Below are 20,066 nucleotides of genomic sequence, written 5' to 3' on the forward strand. Positions count from 1 at the left end.
ACGTTTTCAAAGAACAGATGCCCACCTGAGATACCTTACTTTTTGGCTTACTTTTTCATATTAACATTTCTTTACTATCTTCAATCTGCCCTATTTTCTGCCATTGCCTATCCCAACCGTAATGGTATGTGGGAATGATCATGGGAGACAGAAGCTAAATTAACAGTCTGATAAAAAAAAATTGAGTGCAAAGGACAAGGAGTGGCAGAATATTGCAGAAGGGATCCTTCCTGGTTTTCAGGAGAATAAAAGTGAAAGATGGGGAGGAACTTTTAGACTTGCAAGCTTCTGCTAATGTAATCTCACCTTTGAGCTAAAACTCCTGGTTGTGCGTCTTGCAAAGTTAACTAATAGAACAATGATTGCAGCTAACCTGACTTGAGTTTGAGTTACTTCGCTGACAGACCGAAACTGCAATCGTGCGCGGTTTCGATCTGTGCTCGCCGCCGGAGCGCCCTGAGCCGGCTGGTTTTGGGGCTAAGCCACCCCGTAGAGGTGGTGAAGAGGGGGGAGACTGCCAGCAGGATTGAGAAGAGCCGCATCTCTCCTCCCCAGCTGGCCATTACTCCCTTTCCTGAAGGCGCTTGCAGTGGTGGTCAGAAATGGCCACCTCAAAGAAGAACTTGACCGGAAAAGAATGTGCAGGAGGAAGATAAGAAGAAAAAGTTTTGGTCGACTGGGTTAAACTGCAAAAGCAACAACGTAAGGTACCCTGGAATTTAAAGTATAAAAAAAAAATAACATTGTTCCCAAAGAAGATTTTGCAGCAGCGAAGGAGAGAGGAAAGGGAAAGGATTTGGTTTTTTTCCCCTTCCCTATACTGACAGCTAAGAGATCTTAAGCAAGAAATTGAAAAAAAAAATCCACTTTGACATCAATAGGCATTTAAGCTGAAAATAAAATATCAAAGGGATAATAAAGATTTCTGGATACTTAAAAGCTTTTAAAAGCAGGAAAGGAGAGAAAAAGAATAAAAGGGCAGGATCTGGAAAAATGGAGGAGACTGCCTGGAATTAAAAGGAATTTACAGTGAAACCTCAACAAGATTCCTAAAAGATACATTTTAACTGAAACTTGGCAACAAAATAATAGAACCCCAGGAAGAGAAAGTGGAAAAAAGAAGCAAGAAGAAATAGCTTTGGATTATTTGGATTACTTGGTGATCTTTGGATTTTTGATTATTGCATTTAAATGACTAAAATCAATCGGGTGGTTGTTTAAAAGTGTTTAAAATGGCATCACTTTTAGAAGAACTGAAAATGGAACTTAAAAAACAGAAAGAAGATGCACAAGAAGGAAGAGGTTCTTTTGGCTTCGTATTTCAATGGAGATCTGGAACTATGAGAAACAACAAGAAACACTTGTAGAACAAGAAGACTGGGACAAAGAAGGAGCCATCTTTAATGATCAAGTAATTTTTTTGTGGGGGGAAAAAAGGAAAGGGGGGAAAGAGAATGAAAAGTTTAAGATTTGAAAAAACAACCAAAAAAAGAGAATAGTTTGAAAAATAAGTATAATATTAGAAAACAACAGAAGAGGGGATTACAGAAGAGAGAATTACAAGTAGAGAGACAAGGGGGTAAAAAGGGGAGGGAGAAGAAGAGGGGGAAGAAGGAAAGCAAAAGAAGTTATAAAGGACAGAAACAAGATATAGAGAAACAGGGAAAAGGTATAAGAATTGAAAGTATAAGCCTGTTTAGAGATAATGGGTGAAAACTTAATTGTAAAAGGGATTCTGCAAAGGTACATAAGATAGTATTGTTATATTACAAATATAAATTTTTAGAAAATATGATTAAAATGATGGATAAAATATTTATCGTAATCTAGTGGAATGTTTGTTAATAAATAAATGAAATAAAGTGAATGAGAAAATTAAATTAGGAAAGGATGGAAACATTTTAATTATTAATGATTTATAAAATATAAGTGAAGAGAAATATGGGGGGGGGGAGAATTAATTATGGAAAGTTTATAAGTGTTCCCAAGGAAGTATGATATTTAATTGAAAAGAAATGTTAAATATGTTAAGATTTTAATGAATATTAATGATAGAATTGAATTGGAATGGAATGAGTGCTTTATTTACATATATATATATATATATATATATATATATATATATATATATATATATATATATATATATATATATATATATACCCTGTTTCTCCAACAATACGGCCTCCCAATAGGAAGTCCCAGCATGTTTTATAGGCATGAAATGAAATTAAGCCCTCCCCCAAATTAAGGCCTATATTAAAACATGCGAAATGGGGGAATGGTGGGGGCTTGCCATTAGGAAGTACTTTTGTTGCACACCGGATATGGTGCTGCCTGCATTGACCCTGATACGAAGTGCCCACCAACGCCGAGGTCAACATCCAAGCCGTCGCTACCCGCCCGAAGATGCAAGGGGGATTAAGTCACCCCTGAAAGACGGCCAGCCATTTTTCGGCTCAAAAAAATAAGACCCGGCCTTATTATATATAATCTTTTTAAGAATATAGTGTGTATTTTAGAATGTACCAAGCAGAATTCGATTGGAAGTTATGTATTATATCGAATGTTATAATCTTAAAGGTATACATTGAAGCTTAAATAAGAGTTGAATGGATAAAATTAAAAGATATAAAGGTGTCATACTCCAATTAGTAACTACAGGGGAAAATTTGCTTAATGAGAAAAGATAATATGAAATTGAAACAGGACAGACAAAAGTATAAATATAATGATTTGAACTGAGTTGAGATAATCAAAATAAAATTGAGAAAATTAAAAGAGAGGAAAAATTATGTAGAAAAGGTAAAACAGTAATAAGATATGGAATAGAACATAAAAATGAACATGAAATTGAGTTTGTGTCTGATGAAGAAGTGATAACCCGGGACCATGCTATTTTCAAAAAAAGATGTTTTATTTGTATTATGTTTTTTTGTGTGAAAACCCAAATAAAATTTTCAAAAAAAAATAAAATAATTGCAGCTAACCTTTAAAGCCTTTTATCATGCAACATCATGATACATCGGCCAATGTCTTTTCGAAACTGAATCTGCCATCAAGAAATTGGTCTGTTTCTGCTTCTACAGCCTCACACAGTTCAAAATGAGAGGGTTAGGTGAAAAGCATTCTCAGTGGTGGTCTCCTATTTTATGGAATACTTCTGGAGGTACAGATGATCCCAGCTTTTTGGCATTTCACAAACTGACTAGAGTGGTCAGCTTTTTCTGGGTATTTGTCCTTTAATGAGCACCTTTAGGAGACTGAATTCTTCGATGACAGTCAGGATTTCAGGCAGACCCCAAATACCCAGCTCTTTATTTTGACTTACAACTCAGATAGGGTTTTACTAAGTTTATGCTATCTGTTAATTTGGATGTTTTTACTTTATTGTTCTTATATTTTTATTATCATTGTAATAATGAAGCCAATTTAATACAAATTGAAATGATTTATTAACTAAAATGATAGACTGCTCATTTCTCCAAACCTTTTTAATGTAAATGTTTTAAATAGTTTAAATCGATTGACAATTCAAGAAAAATTGCCTTGAGTTGAATGGCCAACTTTATTCTGTAATGTCACATGTCTACATTTTCCCTTGTGACTTTTTGTAATATTTGCTTTGATCATTTTACATATTCCATCACCGCTGTTGTCGCTATTCCAAGCAACTTGCACTTCTATTAACATTCTACACAGTAGGTTGCAGAATGAATTACAATTACTCATCATCTTCTAAAAGGTTTTTACAACTCACAGTTTCAAGACATGTCCATAACTCAAAGGCAGAAAAAAGGATCAAAGAACCATAACAAACTGGAGGGTTATGTTTTCACATTGTATAGGAATCAAATATTTAATTCCATTGCTGTGAATTGATATCAGTTTTCATGCAACAAACAAGCAATACTAATAAAACACATTGTTGCTTTGTCTTATAATTTCCCCTCTCTTTTTCAATTGTTAGAGAGTATATGATTTCATGCAATGTGTGTATATATCAAAATGGAATTGTTTATTACAATTATAGATAATTGGTTATATAACCATTCTTTATAACAGAATAACAGAGTTGGAAGAGACCTTGGAGGTCATCTAATCCAACCCCCTTGCTGAAGCAGGAGACCCTATACCATTCCAGACAAGTGGTTATCCAGCCTCTTCTTGTAAACCTCCAGTGATAGCACATCCACAACTTCTGAAGGCAAGCTATACCACTGGTTAATTATTCTCACTGTTAGAACAATGTATTTACTACACAATATATTTGTATTATATAATGTATTTATATAGTACAGTGTATTTATTTGCTTATCAATCAATCAAATTTAGATGCCACCAATTTCATTTTGACTTGTGGCTTACAACAGTTAAATTGCACATGAAATGCATGACAGTATAAGCAACAAAACACCCACACCTATAGTAAGAAGTAAAACATTAAAAGTATTCACTAACATGTTCATGGAAAACAATCTAACAAAGAACACAAAGCAGTATAATGCCCTACCATTATAGTTAACTAAAATATACCCCTAAAGACAGCAACAATTTTATGCTATCAAACAATTTAAACTTGCAAAATAGAAAGAAGTCCACAGGCTCTCCCATATAGCTTGTCTTTCTTGCTTTCCAGAAGATGCTCACAGTGGGGATTTACTTAATTCCAAAGGAAGCTGTGGTATAACTTTGATGTTAGCAGAAAAACATGATGTCCTAGCCTGATTCCCTTTATCTCAAGAAAATGTGAGATTAGCCAGAGTTTCTCCCATAATTAATATACCAGTTGGTTCTAATTGGAACACAGCCTGCTTCCTACAGCAGAAAGACTGACCATTTGTTGAAGTCATGTCTCCATCTCATGACCAGCTTGCTGTTGAGCTGGAGAAAGCATTCTGGCATGAAAATAGTATTTTGTATTTTATGCTAGCACCAGGCCTCCTTTGTTGTGGATTCTTAATTTGTTGAGGACCTTTTTGGAAATTGATGATTTGTTGAAATTTGGCTGTGCCAGACCTGGAATTATTATTAAATACTCGAAGGACACAAGTTGCTATTTGGAAGAAGATGAAGAGTCAAACCAATGGGTTGCATTCTCCAACACAGCATTTTTCAGCCTTGGCAACTTTAATATGTATGGACTCCAATTCCAAAAATCCCCAGACAGCATGCTTTAAGATGTGTGGACTACAACTCTGCAACTGGGGAAGTATGGAAGTTGAAGTCCACACATCTTAAAATTGGTAAGGTTGGGAAACATTGCTGTAATCCAAATCCCTACTGGAAGCATGCACAATGCTTCCCTGGTTCATTATTTCTACTAGCTGCCTCTTTTCTCTATGGTGTTTTCTATGGAATTGATTTATGTATTTTTCTTAAAGCTGGTAGACAATAAAACTGATCCCATTGTCTTGATAGTCGGGACAAAGGATAAAGGAAGAACTAAGATATCAGCTGGGCTGCTTCACAGACAGTTGTCAAGGTCATAGCATTAGAAATGGCATCTCCATCTAAAGGCAAGGAAAAGCCATAGCTGAAGTGAGAATATGATTCTGGATTGAGGATCCAGAGTGAAGAAATAATAGATGCTCATATCATATGGAAGTGAATATGGTTATAAACTTCCTTCGTGAATGTAAAACCCCAAACCCCCAAAAAAAAAATCAACCCTAAATAAAACAGTCATAAGAGGAGTTTACGTGCAAGGAAATGAAAAACTGAATGAGAGTCAATCAAGAAAAATATGAAAATGGAGAGATGGGCGGAAACTAGGAAAAGTATACTATGTGCACTAGAAAAATGCATCAGAACCAGTGGTGTATTAACCATTAAGCACACTAAGCACGTGCTTAGGGCACCAGGCCCAAAGGGGGCACCACAAAGTTGAGAATATGGCTTCATTTGTACAGTATGTTACAAAGGAGGGGGATACCAAGATTTGCCAGTGCTTAGGGCACCAGTGAGCCTTAATCCACCACTGATCAGAATTACACCAAACAAATATTTTAGTGCTTTGCTTCTAATTTTAATTTATGGAAAGGTAATACTTATACCACACTTCTGAATTAGTTTTGCCATTGCAAAAGCTTCCAGTCAGTTCAAGCACCCAAACCAAACAAATACCGGTAGTCCTCGACTTGCGACCACAATGGAGCCCAAATTTTATGTTGTTAAATGAAACATTTCCCCATTGATTTGCGTGTCAGAAGTTTGCAAAAGCAGATCACATGAAAACCAGGATATGGCAATGTTCAGAAATATGAACCAGTTGTCAAGGGTCCGAATTTTGATCCCGTGGCCATGGGGATGGTGCAAAGGTCATAAGTGTGAAAAATGGCCATACGTCACATTTTTTTCAGTGCCGTTGTAACTTTGAATGGTCACTGAATGAAAGTCGAGGACTTGTAAGTCGAGGACTACCTGTACCAAGGGGTGAGCACTATCAGGGTCAGAGCTTCTGTTTACAAGCTGAAAAGAAAACAGTCACAAGGTCATTGGAGAAATTCCTTTAGGCAGAGGCAGCGTGGTCTTCCGTTTCATGTTCAGGCGACATAACAGTATCAGGGCAAATAGTTAATAGTTGCGTGTGAGGTGGGGTGGAGGAGCACGTGTGTTGGGGGCAAAAGTTGTCCCATTAAAACTACTGCGCTCCCGAAACGTCTATCCACGCGAAAGGGAACATTAGTGGGGTGGAGAGGGATTCTCCATAACTTTCTACTAAAACTACTCGGGGGCAGGGACAGAACAGGTGAGAATAAGCCATGTTCCTTCTGTAACGTGGTGGTCGGAGACAGCCTGTGAAGACAGGACCTGAGGAGATGGAGGAGGAGAGGCCATAAATCCACCGCTCGCCTTCGGGCGGGCGAAGCGGCGCGCGGCGAGGACAAGCGAGGCGAGAGCGTGCGCAGCGCGGCGTAGTCGGGCGCTTGGGCGCGTCTCGCTTTCAGATCCCTCCACTTGAGCTCAGTCGCCTCCTTATCCTTAGGCAGACGCCGACTCCCGGTCAGAGCCTCACTCGAGCGGAGACGCTCTGGGGCGCAGCTCCTCCTGGCTAAAGCGGGCAATCATGGACCATGGCCTCAAAGAAGGGGACGCTGCCGGGCCGACTGCTGGCGGCGCCGCGCGAGGAAATAATGCCGCCGCTACCACTGCCGCCGCCTCCTCCTCCGGCGGCGTGGTCGTGCAAGTGCGCGAGAAGAAGGGACCCTTGCGTGCCGCCATCCCCTACATGCCGTTCCCTGTAGCCGTCCTCTGCTTGTTCCTCAACACCTTCGTACCTGGACTAGGTAAGCCGCCCCTGCCCTTCGCAATTGCGCGCCCGCTAGGCGGCGCTCGCGTGACTCCACTTGCAGGGAAAGGGGGGAAATCACTAGGCGGGTGCCCAAAACCAGCGGAAATTCCTCCGTAAGCGAGGCGCAACTTAGCCGCCCAGGTGCGAAGGTGTTGCCTGGCGTGGCGGCTGGGCGGGATACTCCGACTTGCGTCGGTCTCTTCCTGTACGTTTTGGGTTAGCGGGGAGCTGCCACTTAGGCAGCCGCTTTCGCTGTCACCCTCGGGCGGCTACTTGATTCCGACGGTTATCGCGGTTGCTGGGGAGGTGAGAAAGTGGGTCTATTAGAAGCGTTCGCTGGCAAACGAGTCAAGCTGCCTGACAGGCTAGTGGGAGCAAGTCGCATGGAGAAGAGGAAAGTCCGCACAACACGTTTGACGGCTGTAATAACTCTTCTCTACAGTATCACTGAGTAGAGGGAGTAGAGCTTGCAACTCCCTCGCGGTGGGTTTCTTATAGGGGAAAGCGGGGCTTTCTGTTGGATCAGGCCGAATGTTCAGTATACACAGTCTAGGACTGTCTTTTTTTGGGCAGTTGACCAAATATACAAGCAGAGCCCAAAAACATTTTTAATTGTTGTTGGTAGAGCTGTATTCCATTTGATTATCCAAAGTTCTGGAGCTAAGAACTATAATCATCTTTATCCTCTGTGAATTTCTTTCAATTGCTGTTAAAAATAGTACTCATTTAAGTTAGTAACTGTTGCTAAGTACTGGGGTTTTGAATTTTGTAAACCGATTTTGGGTTGTTTATCCTGAATTCATTGTGATGTTTTAGAATGGAGCCAGGAGAAGTCTGTTCTCAAAATACTTTATTCAAAACCCCAAGTGAAAGTTGAATAATGCTTTTGCTCGCTCAAGTTCTGGCTTTCTTGTTAGGACATGAACAACTACAGGTGGGGAAAGAAGTGTAAGCATCTTTTGCTTTAATTGTAAGAACATCTATAGTAGTATAAAATACACATTTTCTTTTAAAGTTGGTGAGGTTGATCTGCAATCACCAGGCGAAATGTTTTTGCATTTGATTGTTGCCTTTTTCTTTTAAACACTGGGTTCTCTTCAATAGAAGCCTCAATTCTCCACAAAATTTCCATTTAGTTAGAAAAATACAAACTCTTTCACATGATGAAACAAATCCATCTCAAATGGAAAAAGAAAATGCTCTTGCATTAGAATGGGAATATTTAGAAAAAAAAGTCATCATCCAGAATTAGGTCAGTTTTATCAAAGAAAAAGATTACTAAAGTTTCATGCCATCCCATGGCTGAATTATACCTCTTCTGATATGAAGATTCAGAGAAGCAAAAATCCCATCTGTTGTATTTCTCCTTCTAGTATCTGATGTGACAACCTGTCAAAAAGATGAGTTATTTTCTTCTTCTAGCTATATTGACTATTCATGAATGAAATTCCTCTTTGTCTTGTCTTTCCTTTGAGAAATGTTAAATTTTGCAATTATTTAAACTTGTTAATATAGCTGGGATAGAATGACAGAACTAGAGGCTATTTGCAAAAAAAAAGAGAGAGAGAGAAATTGTCACAATTTCTTTATTATGAAGAAATACTATGGAAAATATGAGCAACTGTGTGTGGTTGGCAAAATTCTTGAGTACAAAATAACTGGGTAATGTGTCCTTCAGCAGCACTGAGTGAGATAAAACTTTACATATGGTGACATTGTTAAAATAGCATGCTGTTTAATCCTCCTGTAAATATCTTAAAAGCCAAAGGATATTGCCATGGAATTGGCTCTAGACGTTCTTTTGCATGGTGTGTTATTTCACCAGCACATTGTTGATAATAATGCATGCTAATAGTTGTTATATTTTAATTAAATTTTAAATTTATGAAATATCAATCAGCATAAATGAATTTCCTAAATGTTATGTCCCTTCTTGATAAGGTACTGGTGCAATCTAAGACCCCCTTCAAATATCTCCATGATATATGGCATATATTCAAAAGGAAATACTGTGAAGAATATTTTGTAGTGTTTCCTCTGGAGTTGCATTACATACCCTTTCCCATAAATAAGAACTACCTTGTCTTACCTGCTGGGACTACCCTTTTCCTCTTGTATCATAATTGTATCACAGAAAACCATGCCATTTGAATCTAAGATTGTGCCCTAAGCTACCAAATCCACCAGTCAAAGCTGCACATTTGAGGAGAGCTGACTGATCTGCCCCTCAGCCTCTCCATACAATATAGACACTATTTGGGGGCATCTTAGAAAGGTCTAGGACTTTTCATCTCCTACCCTTGGCTGCACCTTCTTTTCCGCCAGTGTTCCTCCTTGGGCAATTCTCCTCTGACTTTTCTCCTTGGCTGACATGCCTGATTGGTTGAAGGCTAACTGTCCTGGACGGCGAAAAGCCCAAGACGAACCCTGCTTGGGCAAATCGGCCATGCCGAAGTGCACAAGATGGAGGGGCCCAGGGCGAATGGGCGGGGGCGTGTCAGCCGAGGAGAAAAGTCAGAAGAAAATTGCCCGAGGAGGAACACTGGCAGAGAAAGAGGCGTGGCCAAAGGTAGGAAACAAAAAGTCCCATTCCATCTTGGAAGCAGGTCTATTTCAGAGTGGCTTCATTGCAGCTGCTTCCAAAATAGTGCTCACTTCTGGGACGGTGCCACACTGCCTCCATGTAGGAAGGCCATGTGGCAGAGGGGCTATTTCCCAAATGGCATCTATAAAAAATGTAAGTGACCGAGCTGTGATGGGGATTGGGGAGGAGGATGCGAGACCCAGCAGGGTGAGAAGCAGGCTCAAAGCCTGCAGGGACCTGGCAGGGAGGGTTGTGGGAGGAAGGAAGGTAGGCAAGGGAGTTGCTGCAACATACCTGCAATTGATCGTAAGGTGAATAGAGTAGGTGAATTCAGGAGCATCTGAATTTTGTTCATGTGACCATATTGGCACTTCAGTGACCATAAATTCAGGCAGGAGTCCTAAGTCCCTTAATTCAGCACCATCATAATTTTGAACGGTCACTGAATGAAGGGACTATTTATAAGGCATGACATCACACACAGACTTGATTATCAGATTCTGCAACAGGTACAATGATACACCTGACTGTAATTTCTCCTTCAAATGAATTGATGATCCTAGAGGTTCACATCCTAATACATCAATGAACAAGTATAGTGTTTTTGACTCATTTGATTAAGTGTGTTCCCTTTATTTAGTTTTAGGATTTGTGTGGAAAACAAATAAGATTTTAGGTCATATTTATGCAGAAATATTAAAGATGCTTACAAACTTGTAGGTACCACTGTTTCTAATATGAAAATGAAAAGTCACTAACCAACCAAAGTTTTTAAAATTCAGAGCATCAAAGCATTCAGATTGGGAAAATATATATTTCCATTCAGCAATTTTAGGTAGGTTGTATTCTTTTCATAGCATTCCCAAAGTCTTAAAAGTAGTAGCAGTGATATGCTAATTAAAGGTGTTAACTTTTTTTTAAATAAAACTTTTCATGCACTAGGAATTATTTCAGACAATTTCTCATGAGAAGTATTAGATTTAAATCTTATTCCTAGTAATATGTTTTGGTGTCTGTTGTTTTCAATACAGCTAATTTCCAAACAAATTACAGCTGAATGCCTGTCAGAATATCAGAGGAGCCAAATAATAATTTTCTAGTTGTACCCATAGAGGCTCACATTCAAAATAATTTCCATTCCAAAGAATGTCAGAAGCCCAATGGTATAATTGAAAATCTGGAAAATTAAACCCACTATTTTTAGCTGGGAGTGGCAGTAAAACAGAGATAATTGTGGGTCTTTCGTCCTGATTCCTTTATTAAAAATCCATCAACTGTTGATTAATTTGTGTAAAATATCTATAGTAGGTGGGATTAACATATTCTTCTTAAAATCTATTGAACTAAGTGTTGCAACAAAATTCATTTTCGCAAGATTTATTATTTCCCATACACTCAGAGATATTTTCAACTGTTGTTATAACTCATATTGTTAATATCATTTACTCATTTTACTGCATCTACATCTAACAAAAATATTTTTCTTGGAATTACTACCCCAAATATTTAAGAGATCCCAAACAAATAAATCCTAGTGTTTATACATTATAGAGTAACACAAATATCTTGGAAGAAAGTATGCAACAACTATGTTTCAATTTTATTTTATTTAGTAAATTTATATGATTCCCCTCCAACTCACACATAGGTAGATTTCAGGCAGAGTTATTGTTACTAAAACATTAACTTAGCATTGGAAAACAGGAACACATGATTGCCTTCACCTTCAGACTCTGAAGAAAGAAAGGCAAAATGCTGACAGGTTTTCAATATTGTTAGTATAGCTTATATTAATAAATCAAGTACATATTAACAAAATATTTCTTATGATGTCTATATCGTGATACAGCTTTCTTCAGAGGGCAGAGATTATTATGCAATTGGTAATATTTTTTAAATTCCAATTTATTGTACATTCAGAAAATATACTTGGGTAGAGAAGCTTAAAAGTTGTTGATTAGACCAAAGTGTTGTCAGCATGTAATTACAACTTGTATTTAATTTCAGCTAAACCTTAAATACCTATAGATTGTCTATTGAAACAGGCCAAATATTCTAAGGCAATGGTAGATATGTTTTAACATTCTTGATGGATTTTATAATAAGGTCACCCAGGATTTTTAATGACAAATTTCCAATGGAATAAGATAATTTTAACTCTATTCTGAAAGCTCAGTAGGGGGAGTAGCCAATCTGGTAGGGTGAGAAGGGGGAAGGCTGTGTATAACAGCTGAACCACAATTATAGGTGGGAGTCGAGGTAAGTAAGCCTTTTAAAATTATCAACAGCACTTTGAATTGCATTCGGAAGCCAATTGGCAACCAATATTCGCTATGCATAGATGGCACGCAGCAGAACAATACATCAGACTTAAACTGCAGGGATCTTGGCCCATAATGAGTATTTTAACAGCAAAAAGCATTGGAAAATAATTGGAGGTAAGCCCACCCATAGCTTTACTTTGCTTTAGTCAATTGGCCTAGCAACTCTTTTTTCAGTAGAACTTAATCCCAATATTACAACATAGCTAGGAGAGAAAATTATTTTGAGTGGATGCTACATATATAAAATTGATTTCCTTTATCCACTACTTTGCAGGCCTCAAATAAGAGGTGGAGGGAGGCGAATTAAGAATCGATGAGTAAAAATGATGCCTGGATTTGAGAGTTGCTTGTTTCATTCTATTCTCCTAAAATCGTTGTATTTCAGGGATGGTGACAACATTAAGCCATAGCACAATTATAATAGACATAAGTAGCAAAGTCTTAGTTTATATTTTGCATACCTATGGAACACATTTTCCTTCATTCACCCACACAGTTCAGTCACGGGAATGCAGGATCATTGGCTGAGCCCCAAGTTGTGCTGCTACAATGTTGGGGCAAATTCTTGCTCAGGTGTTGGGTTAGTTGTTATTATGGCATTCTATATATTGGTCATCTGTGCATTCGCTTGCTGCTAGTGTTTCAAGAATGCTACTGCCAGATGCTTAGCAGATAGTGGAGTTCCTTGGGAAATGGCGGCCATTCCTGAAATTCCTCTCTTTGAAAGACAATAGGAAACTTGCAAAATTGATGTTGATTTCATGGGATAAACCAGGTAAGAATCATGATCAGATGAGCTACTTCTACTTTATTGTAAATCTATATTGACAAAATCTTTCAACTGATTTCAGTTCTCTCCCCTGTCTCATTTACAACACAAGAAAGTGGAGAAGGTCTCTTCTAAGCCTCTGGGCCCACCCACTGTCCAGTCGTGACTGTGCTATTTCTTATCTAAGGGCTCTCTTGTCTTTGCCCAATCTCCCATGGTCTTTCTCACATATCATTACATAGCCCAAGTGACAGAAAAGATGTTACAAGTTCATTGGCAGACACATTGGATGCAGGGGTGGGATACGACAGGGTTAACTACCGGTTCGGGATTTACGAGCTTCCCTACCTGCTGTGAGCTACGCGCCTGTAAATCGTCATTAGCACACTGCGTGCCAAGAAACAGCCTTTGAAACAGCCCTCTTTTCTTGTTTTTTTAACTGCAGCTGTGTCTCGTTCGGCAGCTGAAGTTGAAAAATCAGGAAATAAAGATCAGGTTGGTGGGCGGGCAAAAACATCAGCAGACATAGAACTGGTTCTATGTCTGCTGCTCTTCAGAGCTACCGGTTCTACAGAGGTGGACAGAACCGGTAGAAACCCACCCCTGATTGGATGGGACTAACAAGTTTGAAGTACCAAATGCAAGAGGGAATTAATTGAGGGATGCCTCATATAAAAGATCCATCAATGGAAACTACATGTCCTCAAAGACTCAACTATAGAAAAGAGTAGTAGGAATTTCTCCACCATGGATATGAGGAGTAAAGAAGCAGTAGTCTTAGTAATCCTTGTCCAAATAAAACTCCTAGCCAGGCTTTTTGAATTTGCCAGTCTATAAGTGTAAATAAATAATCATGGTTGCCAAAGCTAAAAAGATTAAAATCCAGATGGCAATTTCTTAAGCCATTTTCATTTCTAGTGAGAGAGAAAAGCAGCCTAAAGCTGCTGTGCGGAACAATCCTTTAGCTTAATGTTATAGGTAAACCAAACCAATCCAGCTTGTTCAACAAATTATTATTAACACAAATTAGTTCTGTTTTTGAAGTCAGGTTTTTCATGAACAGCAAATGTTTCATTTACACTGTTGGAATGCTTCTCTCAATTTTGTGCCTTCCTGTTAGAAATTTTTAATTAACAGCCATCCTCATCGTGTGTGAAATTTATGTAGGCATTTCTGTGATTTGGATTAATTTGTTTACAGTTCAGGTGTTAATATCAACCCATCATCATAACAAGAGAGCAGTGAACCAGGCTTCCTACCTGTGTTTTTATTAGACTGATCAAACTCTGTCTTCAAAAATATTCTTTTGCTAATATGGTTCAAAATATTTATAAGAATGTCAATATTTTTATCCTTCTAGCAAGAATGTTTAAGTTGCTAATTAAAAATTCTGGTATGATAGCTTTATTAAAGATACATCTTGAGCATTCTGGATGCTTACTCCTGCAAATCATTTGTACATTTTTTTTATCTGTTGGTTGCAAAATATGTACTGTAATGCAATTATTACTAGAACTAGATGATTTTTTTCAAGCTGGTAATAGATGGCATGTAATTAGTAGTTGCAGAATTGTATTCGTAATGGTGTTAAAATCTCTCATGGATAATTTATTTGTATTAAAAACTATATGTTTAAGATAACTATTACAGCCATTAATGATTATTTAAAAGTAACAAATATAAATTACATTTCATCTGAATCTGATAAATGAGTCCTGGGGTAGAATCTGGAGCTGAAGTGAGAGGGGAAAAGTTAGGAGACTGACTAGCTTAGAATTGCTGAGGGGAGTGGGGGAATAAAGGAAAGTGTATCCTCTCTAAAGTAGTTTCTCTAGTCAGTGCATGGATTCCTGTTAATAGGCAAGTAACAATAAACACCATTCTGAGCAGCTGCCTGTGTCATCCTTGTTCCTTGCACCTGACAGTTCAACAACATTTTATAACTGTAAAAAATAAAGAGTTTTTCTTAGAAGTTTACAAACAAAATACAACAATAATTGTGAATTGCAGTTTTTGCCTAAGTCGAAAGTTACAATAATTGTGCAAGATACTATGCAAAACAGATAAAAATACTTTAAAATGAGTATAAGAAATTATTTATTTATTTATCCAATAGAATCACCTGCCTTGAATTAATCTTAAATGATTTTTTAAAATAATTTAAATTTACGATGTGGCTGTCCTTTATTTTCTGCATACAGGGAAAAAGTGTTTCAGTGTATTTGTGAAAGAATATATTTTGCATAAATGGTTCCTGTTAATTTGCTATTTTTAAAATATTTCTGAGTTCTTTCTTGTTGCCATGACAATTTCATTTTCATAAACACATTTTTGTGGTGTCTATGTCTGTTCCTATCTGACATTCTGGAAATTATATAAAATTGAAAAAAAAACAAATGAGTAATTTTGATGTTAAGCAGATAATGCTATCAATTTTTATTGGTTGTATATTTATGCATTTTATTGGGGTAATTTTACACTGCTTTTTGACCCCAAAATACTCCTTCAAAGTAGTATACAGTCCAATACAATAAATAGCTCAAATGCCCAAATCAAATGACAATACTGTAAAATTGAGACCAAAATAGAATGACTTATACACAATACATTTTCCTAAAACTAAAAGCTGGAAAAATATCTTCACAGTTCATCCAATACTCAGAAAGAGATGGAATCAACTGCTACCTAGAATCAACGGCTACATGAAACTTTCAATCAAATGAAAATGCTCCCCATCTCCTATGCTATCAATATCTTGCACAAGTTTTTCGAAAGTATGAGAAGAAGTAATTCTCATACCCAAGGTAGGCTTTGTAACAAGCTGAGTCTGTTTAAAAAGAACTAACAACAGAGAAGCCAAGCAGGATCTTTTTATAGTTCTGCTAATACAGTGTCAATTTAGCAAGCTGCTAATAAACAGAGTGGGGAAGGGACATACCAGATTTCAAATTAATTTGGGCAAGATATTATCATAGGTTAAATCAGCTGCTGTCAGAATTTCAAGATAGCCCAGACTGGGAGATCAAAACCATAAATTCAAATACTACCTTTACTGTAGTTTCAATTACAGAATCTTGCAAGTCGGAAAGCGCTTCTCCTTTCCTCTGCCTTCAACTGTGAGTTGCTTTATCCACCTCCATTTCTGTACTCAGACTGCTCTTATCAGATCATTGTCTAGGCTATATTCCTTCCTCCTGTCTCTCAAGGTAATTCTGATAGTCCATTATAATTGCAAAGTTAAGAATTAAAAAGATAAAAAATACTTGTGCCAAATATATAAATTGTATCTTATTTGATTGGCTATTCTATAAACATGCACTGAGACAATAACATGAGCAATCATGCATGTACATACATGCAGCATCCTGCCCCAGGAACTGCCGGAAGCCCACATTTTTACAGCTTTACAAAAAAAACCGGAGTAGGTACCATATGAACTTCAGGGCAAATACTGTTCCACGGGAAAGGCATAGCTACCGAGAAGACACGTCTAATTCCCACAAAATGACAGTGCTTTACAGCTGCAGCCTGAAGCGAGTCAACTCTAGCAAATCTTGCTGCCAGGGGAAAGTATTCAAATTCTAAGCCATAAATTGCATCTGAAAGCCCACTGGTAATCAGTGCAACTTGAGTTGAGCCCAAGCTCATTTCTTTCCCCAAAAACTTCACAGCCTCCAGGCATCAAGACAGGATCTCCATGGCATTCCCTGTCTATCCAGAGGTTAAGATTTAAAACTGAATACCATTTGTATATTGATGATGCTTGACGCTCATGCCAATGGGTGACCTCATCCACTTGTCTCATGTAGATGTTGAATTGGAATACATAAGGAAAGCGTCAAACTCTGTAGAATTCTATATTGCAAGAATTTTGCATTACATCAGTCCCTATGAACACCAACTGAAACCAGCCCCAGAAGGAGAATCACTATAGTACAGTGCTCCCTGCTCCTAACTCTCAGCGAGAGTTTTTAGAATTGAATAGGGCCATTTAGAATTGAATTTAAAAGGGCCATTGGACACTGATAATTGTAGTAAGATAATCATATACTGCAATCCTCATGATCACTATGTAGACTGTAATGCGGGCATAGTCATATTTAGACAGACTTATTTTTCATCTTTCTCTAGTGGCATTCTAGGCATCTCTTCTGGCTACTCTATTTCCCTTGAATTGTTAGAAAACCAAGGGGCTCAGTATGATTAGCTGCTGCTTACATACAGTCCTATACAACACAACTGACACTTCCCCATTTGTGGAAGCAACTAGGGTTTCTGGTGAACTATCCACCAAAGAAACAGGAAAATTTCCAAATACCATCTGAAAACCAGTTGGGTTCCATTATGCATCTATTGCAGACCAGTCTAAGAAGGTCCATCTTTTTTCAAGATGGAGGACATCAGAAAGTTTTAAAGGAACCAGCTTCAAAGGAATCAATTTCTGAACCATGGTCAGAAATTGATCTGACAATGACAAGACAAAATTACAGTCCCCTGCAATCTTCAGAAGCCCGGGCTTATTATCTAGCAAGATTTTTTAAATTGTGATTTGCAGAATTTCTCTCATGTACAACTCAACAATATGACTCTGGACATCGTACAACAAAAATAAACATTTTTAAAAAGTAACCCAATATATAAAATGGTGAATGAAAAAGGACAATAAAAACAACCAGAAGCAAGGTCTTAAGACAAGTAATGTGGGGGCCTGTCATATATTGACTCTTGATCAGGAATTCTGGATTGTTTTAAAAAACATTAATAGATGCCACATCCTAAGAAATGTTTAAAACCTGATCTAGGCAATATGGTAGCATTAAATATACCTCCTGGTAAACATATTTAGTATAAATATAAGGATTTGGCTAGAAAAGAACAGATCAAGAAGCATCATTCTGTTATATTGTCCCAGATTTCTGCCTCTGAAATTTTAAGTCATTAATTCATCCTTCCTCTCATTCACCTGTACAGGTGAGCCATATGATGTTGGAATGATTTCTTTTCTTTGGGTATAATGTCTTTGTGCTGTGACAGGACTTCAAAAAGAGCTATGAAGCCTGTATACTGAGTAGAATAAGAGCAAAATATAAACGAAGGTACTGTGCACACATATTCACTCAGAGAACTGTTTAATGGATGAAAAAGCAATATTTTCCTGACAAGTTTGTTTTTAAAATCCTGGTTTTAAAGGCACAGTTGGGATTTGTTCCCTAGCAACATTGTACATCTAAGGCTTGTGAATGATTGCCAATATTGTGAAAAGCTGCACAGAACAGTGAAGCAATTGGGAATGTGGGGGTGAGAACAGTTAAATGAAAAGGTATGATGAAAGAAATTGTCAAATATTTTCTCAGAAAACATTTTTAAATAATGGTCAGGTACATTAAAACTTAAGGCTTAGAGAAGCAATAATTATTTCATTGACAGCTTATTCACATAACCACTTTTTCATAACCAAAAATTAATATATTATTGAAGCAACTGAATAACATCACAACTGTACAGCTGTTGAAAATCTATGGAAAAAATAAGATGGGCTATGTTAGTAACTGCCAATATTAGGCAAGGAAAGCAGTTTCTTCTTAGGAATGATCCTGACTTTCAGAAATGATTGTTGCAGGTGTTGAAGGATCTTGAGAATGGTTCCTGAAAGCAGAATGTAATTTGAAAGAATAATGTTATTCTTTGTATAAGAGGTATAAAGAGGAAGCTTATACACAGCTTAAAAAGAGTCTTTGTTTCCTACTTCTATAGATAAAGAGAATTAGATTCAGAGATCAAGTAAAGAAAAAGACTCTATGAATTTTTTAAACTATAAGTTTTAATCTTCCATTTTCAAATACTGGAGATGATGCTTCTGGGAGTAGATTCTTATGATTTTGGGGGGGCTTGGTTCTATTTCATACATTTGAAAAATTTGTCCAGTAAGATGGAAAGCAAATACATGTGCAGATAAAAAGCAAACTTTCTCACGTGATTTTAAATTGGCCAACATGTATTGTAAAAGCTGTATTTACGAATTGAAAAAATAAGTGATAGGTTTCCCAAATTTGCATATATTCATGCTATTATATTATTCCCTTTCAGGCTATATAAATCACAGAAGGAGATTTAGAAATAGTAAGCCCAATAGTAAGAGATAAGAATATAATGAGATGATAACTCTAGGTTTCACTCTTTATGTAAAATTTGCATTAGTTCATCATTTTTCCTATATTAGTTTTCAGATTTGGTACTTAGCGAACAGTTCTTAAATCTGGCTATGAAAGAACTATATTAAACAACACACTTCTAACATCCCTACAAGGAAAGATCAAACATCTCTTACTGTCCAATGTTGTATGATTTGCTAACAATTCCATATATTCCACAAAATTCTACAAAATATTCCATAATTCAAGCTGATTTGTTTAGATTCATAAACAGGAAGAGGACAGCATTCTTCAGAAGCGTCTAATTGAAAAATAAAGCATTATAAGTAGTTGTGATGACCCAGGGTGGGATACAAAATAAACAAAGTCCCAAAAATAACTGAAGCCCCTTTTATTCCTTCACTTTGCTTCAAAGCTCCAAATATCCTTGACTGGGGACAAAAAAACTCCCCCACAAACAATTACAGAAAAGAGGAAACGGCATTTAAACTAAAACTTCCAATATTTGAGGGGCTGCCACAGAGAAGAAGGGGTCAAGCTATTTTCTAAGGCGCCTGTAGGCCAGACAAGGAATAATGGATGGAAACTGAACAAGGAGAGATTTAACCTGGAAAAAAGGAGAAACTTTCTGACAGTGAGAACAATCAATCAATGGAACAGCTTGCCCTCGGAAGTTGTGGGAGCGCCATCACTTGAGACTTTCAAGAAGAGATTGGACTGCCATTTGTCAGAAATGGTGTAGGGTCTCCCACTTGGGCAGAGGGTTGGACTAGATGACCTACAAGGTTCCTTCCAACTCTGATTATCTGTTATCTGTTATCTCTTACAGCCCTATTATAAGGATCCCTAATCTTGTATCTGTGGGCACATGTCAATTGTTAAGAACCAGAATAGCTCTTACAAAAAAGTTACTTTGACACACCTAGGTTCTCATTTATTGATT

At 37.4% G+C, this 20,066-nt stretch overlaps 1 protein-coding gene across 2 annotated transcripts in view; it reads left to right on the plus strand.

Annotated features, from left to right (window-relative positions):
* The first annotated feature begins 6,776 nt into the window (after nucleotides 1-6,776).
* The window catches only part of STUM (stum, mechanosensory transduction mediator homolog), a 41,787-nt gene continuing 28,497 nt past the window's right edge, over nucleotides 6,777-20,066 (plus strand). For both annotated transcript variants that reach the window (XM_087964796.1, XM_087964802.1), the window contains exon 1: nucleotides 6,777-7,289. In XM_087964796.1, coding sequence (XP_087820922.1) covers nucleotides 7,070-7,289 — 220 coding nt within the window. In that variant the 5' untranslated portion in view covers nucleotides 6,777-7,069. The remainder of the gene's footprint in view (nucleotides 7,290-20,066) is intronic.

This window comes from Notechis scutatus, chromosome 1 (genome assembly GCF_049901735.1).
Source record: "Notechis scutatus isolate UNSWTSFEM ecotype Mainland chromosome 1, rNotScu1.2, whole genome shotgun sequence".
NCBI lineage: Eukaryota > Metazoa > Chordata > Lepidosauria > Squamata > Elapidae > Notechis > Notechis scutatus.